This window comes from Nothobranchius furzeri, chromosome 4, assembly GCF_043380555.1.
Source record: "Nothobranchius furzeri strain GRZ-AD chromosome 4, NfurGRZ-RIMD1, whole genome shotgun sequence".
NCBI lineage: Eukaryota > Metazoa > Chordata > Actinopteri > Cyprinodontiformes > Nothobranchiidae > Nothobranchius > Nothobranchius furzeri.
Window position 1 is genome coordinate 63,642,094 of NC_091744.1, and position 12,323 is coordinate 63,654,416.

At 38.5% G+C, this 12,323-nt stretch overlaps 2 protein-coding genes across 2 annotated transcripts in view; both read right to left on the minus strand.

Moving 5' to 3' along the window:
- Positions 1-2,839: 2,839 nt before the first annotated feature.
- Positions 2,840-5,544, minus strand: LOC107388548 (ribonuclease P protein subunit p25-like protein). Its single transcript, XM_015964113.3, has one exon. The coding sequence runs from the start codon at positions 3,785-3,787 to the stop codon at positions 3,191-3,193; it is 597 nt and encodes a 198-aa protein (XP_015819599.1). The 5' UTR covers positions 3,788-5,544; the 3' UTR covers positions 2,840-3,190.
- A 98-nt stretch (positions 5,545-5,642) lies between these two features.
- Positions 5,643-12,323, minus strand: part of LOC107388506 (protein mono-ADP-ribosyltransferase PARP6) — an 11,032-nt gene continuing 4,351 nt past the window's right edge. Inside the window, exons 6-23 of the mRNA XM_054732929.2 lie at positions 11,793-11,883; positions 11,307-11,373; positions 11,085-11,234; positions 10,859-11,000; positions 10,382-10,513; positions 9,229-9,324; positions 9,066-9,158; positions 8,868-8,993; positions 8,732-8,797; positions 8,582-8,649; positions 8,446-8,494; positions 7,176-7,288; positions 7,032-7,104; positions 6,830-6,899; positions 6,670-6,749; positions 6,524-6,587; positions 6,369-6,453; positions 5,643-6,264 (exon numbers count right to left, since the gene is read on the minus strand). Of these exons, the coding sequence (XP_054588904.1) occupies positions 6,168-6,264; positions 6,369-6,453; positions 6,524-6,587; positions 6,670-6,749; positions 6,830-6,899; positions 7,032-7,104; positions 7,176-7,288; positions 8,446-8,494; positions 8,582-8,649; positions 8,732-8,797; positions 8,868-8,993; positions 9,066-9,158; positions 9,229-9,324; positions 10,382-10,513; positions 10,859-11,000; positions 11,085-11,234; positions 11,307-11,373; positions 11,793-11,883 (1,662 nt within the window). The 3' untranslated portion in view covers positions 5,643-6,167. The remainder of the gene's footprint in view (positions 6,265-6,368; positions 6,454-6,523; positions 6,588-6,669; positions 6,750-6,829; positions 6,900-7,031; positions 7,105-7,175; positions 7,289-8,445; positions 8,495-8,581; positions 8,650-8,731; positions 8,798-8,867; positions 8,994-9,065; positions 9,159-9,228; positions 9,325-10,381; positions 10,514-10,858; positions 11,001-11,084; positions 11,235-11,306; positions 11,374-11,792; positions 11,884-12,323) is intronic.

The following is a 12,323-nucleotide window of genomic DNA, read 5'->3' on the forward strand; positions in this document are numbered from 1 at the left end:
TGAGTGAGTGAGTGAGTGAGTGAGTGAGTGAGTGAGTGAGTGCATCCCATCCGCTGAATCACCAGTGGCTGGGTTTGTGAACATCTCGGATCCTGAAGGCTGTTGTGGGCGTCGGCTCCAGGCAGGCCTACCCTAGCAGAGTTTCCTCAGGTGAGAGGTCAGACCGGGCTCAACTGAGGCCTTTCCACGGAGCTAGCTCTGTGGTCACGTGTGTCTGATGCTCATTAATTATACAGAATTTTAGGCTTTTAATACACTTAAATAGAAGAGTGAGAAAAAATTCACCCCCCTCAGAGTTGTCATGAGTGTAAACTAGATCATTTAAACAAAAAACATGTTCTGGTACCAGGCTGTAAACATGTTTAATTCTGCTGTGAAATTTGTATTTTTAAGATGGGAGTCAATGAGGATTTGCTCGCTTCTGACACCAGTCCCCAGCGGATGAGGGTGGAACTGCAATTTTTCTTACTTCCGGGTTGGCCTCAATTTTAAAGCTGCATTGTGGGGGCCTGGGTCAGTCAGACTAAGAATGACTCAAAGATTTATTTCAGAGAAAGCCATGGAAAGATGCTTTTGTCACACACAGTAGCTGATTTAGTCATTTGGAGGCCCAAGGCGAACACAGGCCCCCTTACACTAAATTTTCGACAATCTTATCTTTAACTGGATTAGCGAAACTCTCCCCTCTTCTGACATGAGTTATTTTCACTTTTTATTAGTCCTCCTCCTTTTTCCTGACTCTCCCTTTGAGTGCCTTCAATATTTGCTCTGCTTTCTTCTTCCTGTCAGTGCCCCTGTGCTTTTTCCTTCTTTTTTTTCCTTCTATTTTCCATTTTGGTCTATGTTTTCCTCCCTTTAAACATTTTCCATAGTATTTCCTTTTCTGCTTCCTTTTGATGTTTACATGGAAAAACGACGTCACTTCGGAAGTGAAGATAAAAGCTTTTTTGAAGCAAGCTGCTTCTTTCTCTTATTGGAGCCTCTAGGATAACTGAGTTTCATGCTTAATGGTTTGACTATCGCTTTGAGTTTGTTACGAACGCTCCCACCTCTCTTCTTCTGTTTTCTCATCTTCTTCTTATTTGTGGTCTTATGGCACTTGGCAAACAACAATTTGGTGCATTACTGCCACCAGCTGGATTGGAGTGGAATGACTACCGATCACTTCCTGTTTGTGCATCTGCGTCTTAAAGGAATAGTCTTTTGTGGGGTGAGGCAGCTAGGTCCTGTGTTACAGCCTGAGGGGGGACTAGATAGATAGATAGATAGATAGATAGATAGATAGATAGATAGATAGATAGATAGATAGATAGATAGATAGATAGATAGATAGATAGATAGATAGATAGATAGATAGATAGATAGATAGATAGATAGATAGATAGATAGATAGATAGATAGATAGATAGACAGACAGACAGACAGACATACAGACAGACAGACAGACAGACAGACAGACAGACAGATAGAGATAGATAGATAGATAGACAGACAGACAGACAGATAGATAGATAGATAGATAGATAGATAGATAGATAGATAGATAGATAGACAGACAGACAGACAGACAGACAGACAGACAGACAGACAGATAGATAGATAGATAGATAGATAGATAGATAGATAGATAGATAGACAGACAGACAGACAGACAGACAGACAGACAGACAGACAGATAGACAGATAGATAGATAGATAGATAGATAGATAGATAGATAGATAGATAGATAGATAGATAGATAGATAGATAGATAGATAGAATAGATGATAGATAGATAGATAGATAGATAGATAGATAGATAGATAGATAGATAGATAGATAGATAGATAGATAGATAGATAGATAGATAGATAGATAGATAGATAGATAGATAGATAGATAGATGATAGATAAATGATAGATAGATAGATAGATAGATAGATAGATAGATAGATAGATAGATAGATAGATAGATAGATAGATAGATAGATAGATAGATAGATAGATGATAGATAGATAGATAGATAGATAGATAGATAGATAGATAGAATAGATGATAGATAGATAGATAGATAGATAGATAGATAGATAGATAGATAGATAGATAGATAGATAGATAGATAGATAGATAAATGATAGATAGATAAATGATAGATAGATAGATAGATAGATGATAGATAGATAGATAGATAGATAGATAGATAGATAGATAGATAGATAGATAGATAGATAGATAGATAGATAAATAGATAGATAGATAGATAGATAGATAGATAGATAGATAGATAGATAGATAGATAGATAGATAGATAGATAGATAGATAGATAGATAGATAGATAGATAGATAGATAGATAAATGATAGATAGATAGATAGATAGATAGATAGATAGATAGATAGATAGATAGATAGATAGATAGATAGATAGATGATAGATAGATAGATAGATAGATAGATAGATAGATAGATAGATAGATAGATAGATAGATAGAATAGATGATAGATAGATAGATAGATAGATAGATAGATAGATAGATAGATAGATAGATAGATAGATAGATAGATAGATAGATAGATAGATAGATAGATAGACAGATAGATAGATAAATGATAGATAGATAAATGATAGATAGATAGATAGATAGATAGATAGATAGATAGATAGATAGATAGATAGATAGATAGATAGATAGATAGATGATAGATAGATAGATAGATAGATAGATAGATAGATAGATAGATAGATAGATAAATAGATAGATAGATAGATAGATAGATAGATAGATAGATAGATAGATAGATAGATAGATAAATAGATAGATAGATAGATAGATAGATAGATAGATAGATAGATAGATAGATAGATAGATAGATAGATAGATAGATAGATAGATAGATAGATAGATAGATAGATAGATATCTGGTTGATTATTTGAAGTATCCATCATCAGCATGCTCTGAGGGTGGCTACAGTGTTTGCCAAAGCTTAAAAAGTAAAAAAAACAATCAATACTCTGTTTAGAAAATAACCAAAAAATTGAATTTGATGGATTGCACAGAACGAACATACAAAAAATTTGCCCAGACATTGTAGTAACAGTCAAAACTAGTAAAACTAGACATCCTCTGATGTGAAACCCCAGATCACTGAAGAAAAACATAAATGTTCTAATTTAAGTATGTGGTTTTAAACGGAGGGGGACATTTAGTCTAGGAATTCGGACACAATCGTTTAGCTGCATGCTGCGAAGTGGACCTGTCTGCTGTCCTGAGCAGGTCCCTATGTCCCCCTCCATCATCTTCAGGAACACTGAAGGTATGTGGGGGTTGATAGCCGGGCTCCTGGGGATCCAGAGGATCTTTGGAGAGCAGGATGCAGATGGCAGGGACGGTTGTCTCTACAGTTAGTGCTGCTGCTTCTTGCTGTGGACTCTCCCAGATCTCATTAATCGTCTTGTAGTGAAGTTTGGACAGCTGGTGCAGCCCCTCCACTTCACGTTTCAGGATTTCCACACAGGTGATAGTTTTGGTGATTCCTCTGCCTGACCCTGTGAAGACCACCTGTCTCACTGGTGTCCTGGTGCTGTCTCCTCCTCCTCGTCCTTGCATGCGATTTGACACAAACTGCAGTAAGTTGTGGATTTTGCTTCCTTCTTTGACTCTCATGCGGAGGATATCTGCTGGAATTCCGGGAATTGGACAGACACCATTTCCTTCTGATCGGCTGGTTCTCCTGAAGGTTGCTTTATTTGGTTGTGGAGCTGGAGAGACTAATGGGCCAGAGGAAGAAAATGAATGATGTTCCATCTCAGTTCTGCAGCATTTGAACTTTTCTTGTGTGGAAATATAAACAAATAAAAGAGCAGAATATCATTTCAGAGCCTGCAGCGTTGGCTTATTTACATGTGTCCCATGAGAAACAACAATCTTCTTCAAAAGTAGGAAACCAAAAGAAACTCTTCTGCCTTGTAATCCAAACTTTTCAGCAGTCTTAATCTCTTGTCTGTCTTTTGTCCATGTTGCCTTTTCTGTAATTTTCTGCTCAGTGAAATGACAGCCAGCAGAACAGGAAAAGCACGTCTTCCTCTTCTTTAAATCTCACTGATGTGAAGGAAAAGATGTCCTTGCATCATCTGTCCTTCAGCACTGAGGACAGCTGATGCCTGCAAACACAAGAAGCTAGGGGAAAGACATGTCGCGGGACACGGGGCTCTTAAAGGCATACACAGCATTTTGCCTCATTCAATGAAGCCTTTCTCATTTATAGCTCTTGTTTCCATTTGCTAAAAGGCTTGAAGGCTCACAGATCCGTCTGTGTGGTTTGTGTGAGTTACACGGATGAATGAACACCAGTTAATGAGATTTCACAAGCCACAGATGATCATCTTCTCAGACTCTGACACTCTTATTGTGCAGTTTTGCTGATATTGAGTCAAATGCAATCTTACTGAAATGAAGAGTGGAAGAGAAATGATTTGTGGTTTTTAGGATTAGAAGTATCATCTGCACTATCATCAGTGGGCCATATGGTCACAGAAAAATGTCTTCCTCTGGGCTGTAAAAGCAACTTCACAGCTCTCCTCCCTTCAGTTCATCGCCTGCTGGGCTGACCCAGAAAACGTTTGTCACACTGCTTATTCCTCTTCAGAGAGAATGACACGAGGACAGTCACCTTGAGACTGGTACCTTTTGGCCAAATCGGCACAAGAAATAATTTAAAGTCTGAATCTTAAAACGTTAAAGAATATAAAGAAAATATATTTCTGCTTTATTTAAGCAGGGCGGAGGTGTGTGTGTGTGTGGGGGGGGGGGGGCTGCAGGGCTCACATGGAACCAGTTTACTGTTATAATGGTGTATTCCTGCCTCACAGGATGGCGTGGACCCATTGTATTAAAAGACAAAACACAATTGCTGTTGTACTGCCTCTGTGATGATGACAAGTAGCTTGGGAAAGATCTACTTAAAAATATTCTAAAATAGATTTATTTAGTGGTTTTTGTTTAAGATCTGGATTTGTTCGTAAAGGTCACTGACTTGTTTCTGATAAAGTCAAATTTCTGGTGAAACTGGTTATTTGGAAATATTATAAACACACTTTACCCAAAGTGGATAGCTCCTTGATCAACCTCAAGTTTAAGAAATTGTTAGTAATTTTTGTTCATTATTCTATAAAAATGCACCTATAGCCAGTTTTTTTTAAAATATTAGAGATATTTAGTTTTGTTTGTTTGTTGGTTTTAATATCATGTGGACATATGTGGTCTATTTACATTTATCCTTTTCATTTCAAGATTTGTTTTTGTCTACATTTTTATTTTTTTCTGTTATGATGTAATAATTACATCATGTTTTTAAAATGATAGGCCACATGATCGCAATTTTTGAAATGACAACATTTTTCAAATAACAGTAATGCACCAGGTGAACTAGCTGTTTGCTCATCGATCTGATTAAAACAGATCTCTGTTTCACCAAACTGAGTCTTTGACCTTACCTGTTCATAACCCTGACTTGTTCATAGCCTCAGATCAAGCTAATCCTTTAACATTCAGCAGTCTCCACTGAATATTTGAAGAACTTCTTAGTCTCTATGTTTGTAGCCTCAATAATGAAACATCTTCAGAGTGAAACACAGCAAGCAGGTCCTTGACTTCAAATCTCTTAAAAAGTTGTAAAGTTTTATATTCAAATAAACATTTACAAAATATTGAAACTAGGCAGTTTTGGCTTGCTTTTATCGCCCCCTAGTGTCCTTTTGTAGAACCAAAGGCAAAACTTTTCTCCTCGCTGTGCGTTTGTCTTGTTTCACACCTTCATAAAAATTGAAACGTCTCCCCAGCCTTAGTGTCTACAGAAGTGATTCAACACTAAATTAAAACAACCAGCTGTGTCCATGATCTAAAACAAGCAGGAAACGTGCTGAAAGCAGACTGCAGCGCTGGGTATGTCAGCTCAATTTTTTCTTTAGTCCCAGCAGAGCGGTCCACCTGTCTGAAGTTACAGGTGTCATTTTCTGGCCACAAGGGGCGATAGAGGCCGGGTGACATTTCATTTACCTGTAAAGGTTCATTTTAGCACATACTGGCTCTAGAAAATGATTTAAAAATATAAAAAAGTTGCAATGTCTCCCTTTAGCAATGTGTATTAAAAAAAGTCTCTAGCTATAAACAGTGATAGTTTTCTGCCTCAGCTGAGCTCTGAATCGATTATTTGTGAAATTTCCTGCTGGATTTTTGCATCCTGAGTGTCGATGTGCACGTCTCCCACCTGACCGTTTTCATACCTGTTACCGACAGAAACAGAACATGGATGAAGACTGAAACCCTGCTGACATTTCTGATTGAGCTTAAGGGCAGAAATAAATGAATGTTCAATGTTTTTACTCACACAAAGAGGAAACGTGTGCACACATGGTCGGAGACTGGACAGACCCAAATGTGTCCGTGTTTCTGGAGGACTTTAGAGGTGATAACTGGGACACGGAAAGCTTTGAGGTTAAACATTGTGTTATAAAACGCTGACCTTTTGTGAATCGTACTCACCTTCACACAGAGCAACACAGTTTAGATTATGGCTACACAGAAACCTGGTTTGTCCCGGCTGTTCCTGAAACAAAGACAGAATCCAAAACATGAATGAAGAAACAAGAAATGAAAAATTAGATATGTGCAGTAAAAGACAGTCTGACCTCTTCCATTTTCTTTATTTTGTTGTAATTCTTTAGAAGTTCTTCTCTGGTTGGTACTTGATGCTGACCTTTACCCATCTCTAAACAAAGAGCAGAGGGTATCATCACTTCAGAGAGATTAAATACGTTAAGAGAAAAGTGCTGAAATGTTTGATCCCACCGGAATATCCAAAAGAAATATTTGAAATGGGGCTCAAATAGATGCCTTTTCCATATGCAGCTCCGTGGAGCTTCATAGAAAATAAAAATAGGATAAGATCATTTCCGTTTGCTTGTCTGCATTCCCTTCTGGCACATTAGTTTCCTTATGTGGATCTGAAACAATAAACTTAATAAATAGCTTGACTGATGTTGTGTTTTACCTGTAATTTTGTGTAAGAGGCATTTATGAGACCTTTCCTCAGAATGGAGTGCCAGTTTTCTATGTGGGACCCACTAAAAGAAAATAATATAAAATGGATTACACTCAAATAAAAAACCTGAAAGTTAGCATCGATCTTACTCACTGAAAAGCAAAAGTGCTGCCATAAAGTTTCCTGGCCGTCTGAAAGCGAAGCTCCTTGGATGGAGGGCTGCTGATCAGCAGGAACTGATGAGATGTTCTCATGAACTTCAGCTGCTGCAGGAAACCAGGAAAACCACTGATATGAGAACGGAGTAAAAATGATAGAAAGGCAGGATAGAAAGTTACAAGTCACCATTGTTCTATTTTGACTTCACACATTGCCACAAGCCCATGAACAACTCTTGTCTACATGACCTTTCAGTTTAGAGGAATTTGCACTGAACTGTGTCAACCTGATAATCTTTATGCATTGCTTTTGCCTTGAATGCCAATATTTGCTTTAAAGACTGATGTTAAAGGTGAGGTGCAAACAACATATCAAATATCACATAAAAAATACGGATTTTTTTTTACTGCTTCTGAATCATACAATTCTGGAAAATCCTTATCCAGTCATCATGAGCGTTCTTGATGGTTGGATCATGAGTCATTCATTAAATTTGCCTCTGATCATCTCTCCTTCCTCTGCACATACACGAATCACTTGTTCTCGGCTCAAAGCAGCTGAACAGGAAGTGAAGCCAGAGTCGGGTTGCCTAGTGTAACGGATGTTTGTGAGGTGTTCTGTGTCTGGTTCTGTTGGTTATGGTAAAGGTTTATGTGACGGACCTGTTGTCTGTGAACACAGCCTCTCCTCTGTCAGCTGGTAGAGTCATTGGTGTGTGTGTGTGTGTGTGTGTGTGTGCGTGCGTGCGTGCGTGCGTGCGTGCGTGCGTGCATGCGTGCGTGTGTGTGTGTGTGTGTGTGTGCACGCGCGTGCCTTGTTTTTTACCATAAAAATGCCACACTATATTAGCTAGAATTAAAAATTGTTATGTGACACAGTTGCGTTACGTTAGGAAAAGGTGCCAACAATGGTTTAAAACATAAAACTGATGCGTTGGGAGAGGCGTTGTGGGTTCCTGTATTCTTGCGGTCTTTAGCTTACTTGGATGGTAAGAAAAACTTCTCATACTTTACCTTTTAGATCAGCTATTTTCTTTACACTAATGAGGGCATGACAGTGCCTTGTCAGCATTCATCAAATTAAATTAAATTTAAATATTATTTTAGTTTTACAAACTACTTAAAATGAAAGCTTGATCGTCTTAATTCTGTCGTACAACATCTTGTTGAGCGATTTCAGATAAAAATTACAAATATACAATATATACCGGTAATAATAAATGAATGAATGGGTTTAGAAGTCTTTTATGGATGCTCTAACGTACCTTGTTCAGTGGAAGCTTGACTATGTGAGACCGGTTGCTTGCTAGAATCCTGTTATGAAACACGCACACATCCGGACATTAATTTCAATATATCAGAATTTTTCTTTGATATTTGATCAAAGATTTTACGTCCTACCATTGTAAAAAGGGATGAGCGAGAGGGTCGATCTTGTCCATGTGCTTCTTTACCTCGCTGTATGGACCCTGGGTACGATAACCAACCAGATCCAGTCAGTCAAGCTTTCTGATCGTCATAGAAACAGGTATTTATTGTAAACCTCCTCACCTGTGCCATCCTTCTGACTGACAACACACCATCCAGAGCTCTCTGCAGCCTTTCATAGCTCTTTTTCTGTTCAAAAGAAAGGTTCAATGCTTCACATTAGCAGTACTATCCATCAGTAATCCCGTTCAGCTGATACCTTTGGATTAAAAGCCAGAGTTTTGGGGTTGAACGGGTCAACAACAGAGGGGTATGGCTCAAATATGATGCTTTTGCGAGACGACTGAAGAGCAGCTCTGCACATGGCCACCAACAGGTCAATCACCTGTAAGAGAAGAAAGATTACTGACACCTTTCTCTCACATCACTTCATCAATCTGCAGAAGTGCTAAGTGACCTCTGCTCCAGTCGCCACCTCTTCTGTAGCTCCAGACATCACACCCAGTGTGTGGAAGGAAAACACACACAGCTCTCTGGTGCAAACTGCTGTCTGCAAACACACAGGAGGCAGAAGAGTGAGCAGATGTTTCTTCCGTTCCTCAGACACTAAGAGGTTTTACCTTCAGCATGGGGCCGTTTTGAAAGACGTGTCGCTCATCACAGACAACACAGTATTCGTTCAATGTTGCAAGTCTCTGCTCAGCATACCTCATTATCTGTGCAAAAACAATTGTCATATTCTGTTTATTTTTATGTAACAAGTCATATTAACGCCAAAATCCTCTTTGATGATGTTTTCATGGCTCATGGTAAATGAACCAAAGCATTTGTTGGGAGACTGTGCAAACAAACCGTTAGTTGTTCAGTATTTCTGCTTATTTTAAAGTAGGATCCAAATCCTGCATGTTTTAGATGTTTCCCTTTACCCAACACGACTGATTATGCCTACCATCAAGTTCTAAAGAAGGTTGATAATATCCCACTGATTCAAATGTGGCACACTGGTGCAGAGAAACATCTAAAACATGCAGGAGTACGGTTGGACGTCACTTATTTACACCAACCTAATTTGATCCAGTTTGACTTCTTTGTTCTGTTGGGTTCATCTTTTGATGTTTCACCACTGAACTTCTGGACAGATTTGTGTCAGTCCTGATGTTTTATTTCCTGTGATTCTTGTGTTTCATCCAGATGTTTGGATTTCTTTTGTATTTTCCAGTTTTTTTCCCTCTGCTGTTAAAGGTTTACACCAACATGCTGAGATTTATTGTTTTTATTCTAATTATGAATGTTTTTTATTGCTGCTCTGAACCATTTTATTTCCCCTTTAATTGGTTTATTTATGGCAACTTTTTTTTTTTACAAAAAAAAATCTGAAGAACAAGAGAATGTAGCTCAGCTCATGTCTGGTGTGTATGGGGTCCTGGGTTCAAATCCAAATAGTCTTCTGCTGCCTTTATGCACAAATATATTTAGAATTTGTTAAACTTAACTAAAGAACGTTAATAAAATCTGATTAAACTGAAAACACTCCAATAATAATATAATTCTAAAACGTCAGATTCAGTAAATCATCAGATGAAAAGTAATTATTTTTCCAAGGAAATCAAATGATCGGATAAACTCTTGGTTTTTCCCTCCGCTTGACCTACATGAGTGGTGAGTGTCAGCAGAGGAGAAGTAAAAACATTAGCTCGGTTTTTTTATGCATTTATTTCTAAACATGATACAAAAGCTCGTGGTTTGTTATCTTTTATCACATCACAGCTTTACCTGAACCAAGAGGCCGTGCTGCAGGCTGGATGTGCTTTTGCAGTGCCTGATAGCTTGGGAGGTGAACAACAGCTCCATCAGCTGTTTGGTGCTCAGCTGAATTGAAGATTTCACCACTGAAACCACCACTCTCTAGAAATAAAAGAATAAAATTATTATCTTAATTTCACATATTTGAAATACACGGATAAACTACTAAACCAGGTTTAATTTTTAATTTTTGTTCTTACTAAAACGATTGTAGAAACAATCAGTGGCGATAACAGGCGATATTTAAAAGATGGATTATAGAATTTCTATTTTTTAAGGTAATGTTTGGTACTGCTCGCATCACCAGATCCTCCGTCACCACTAACTGTAAATGATTAATTCATCTTGAGCCAAAAGAAACTTATTTGACAAATAAAACTGTTGAGGTGGTGATCACGTTTGGGCTTCATTTACTTTATTTGCCATGATAAATGCAGGAGTCCTGACCTTTCCACTGGGGGTGTAGGTGAAACGTTCTCCAGCTGGATTCTTGATGGTGTAGGAAGTCGTCTGGTTTGGGAAACGTTTTTGTTTCATTGCTGGTGAATGTGTCCCTCCTTTAACAGCTGCTTCCTGGATCTTAATTTGCCTGATCATAGAAGATGAAAGGTAAATAAAGACCTCTAATATCAGATTGATTGAACAGCAGCTGTGATAATCAGCTTTGTCGTACCTGGAAAGTGGCAGCCATATGCTGAGTCGAGCACTGAGCTTCTTGATGGTCCCGTTTTCTCTGAACCAGCTGTGTCTGCTCCTCTGTCGGATCACGGTGTTGTTGTTTGTTGTGTGTTTCCACTCTTGAGATATGAAGACTGTGAGGATCCTGGAGAGCACAACCGGTATGTGGATCAGGATGTTAATGATGAACTATGAACTTTTAGGTGTGAACACTCACTGCTGCAGCTGTTTTCCTGCACTGAAGTGATCCATGTTAGAAGGTTGAAAGACGGCAACTGTTGGAGCTGTGGTGAGAAGCCTCATTTAATCAGATGTTGTGTTGATTTAAAGAGCAAGTCACCCCCAAATCAATTTTTTATGCTGATAAACTGTATAGATGAGTGTCTAATTGTGCTGTAGACACATGTGGTTAATAATTTGGCACTTTAGTGCATGTTTTATATTGAGACGGTGTGTGTGTGTGTGTGTGTGTGTGTGTGTGTGTGTGTGTGTGTGTGTGTGTGTGTGTGTGTGTGTGTGTGTGTGTGTGTGTGTGTGTGTGTGTGTGTGTGTGTGTGTGTGTGTGCATTTGCTAGCAGCTTTGCCCTCTTGGTCTGCCAGGCAACAGCATTTGTTGCATTTTTCAAACAGGAAGTGGCAGTGGAGTGAGACTCTGGTAGGGGGTGACTTGCTCTTTAAGAAAAGTTCTGTTAACTGCTCTCACCAGGTCCTTCACGATACTGGGACAGGGAGAAGTGCAGCCGGACAACGATGGGTTCTGATGGATTAATCCTCCACGCTTTACACACTTTCACCTGATGACAAGAAAGAAACACAGAATAGAATAGAATAGAATAGATTTTTAATCCAGCAGTAGGGAAATTCACTCATTACAGCAGCAATTATAGAAAAGAAAGAACAGTAATACCAAAAGTAAGGCAGCAAGCTGTTTTTGTAACCTTAAACCACTAAAACAATGAATAAAAGCACAGAAGAAAAACAGCAAAGATTTTCATCCTAAATAAACACAGTAAACATGAAATCACCCTCTAATTGTTCTGATAGAATTCCTTTTTATTAGATAAAGGGTAATTCATAAATACTCCAGTCATTATGTAATGTCTAAAGTTACAGGGAGTTCAGACACAGTGGCGTAAAAAGTGTGTATGCAGTGAATGCAACGTGTAGGGGCACCAGGCTGGATCGGGCGCCAAAGCGATGATGCAAAAACATTTTGGTCTACATAGTGTTTAAT

Excerpts from the sequence above, each read along its gene's own strand:
- LOC107388548 (XM_015964113.3), bottom strand. The coding sequence starts at position 3,787 with ATGGAACATCATTCATTTTCTTCCTCTGGCCCATTAGTCTCTCCAGCT.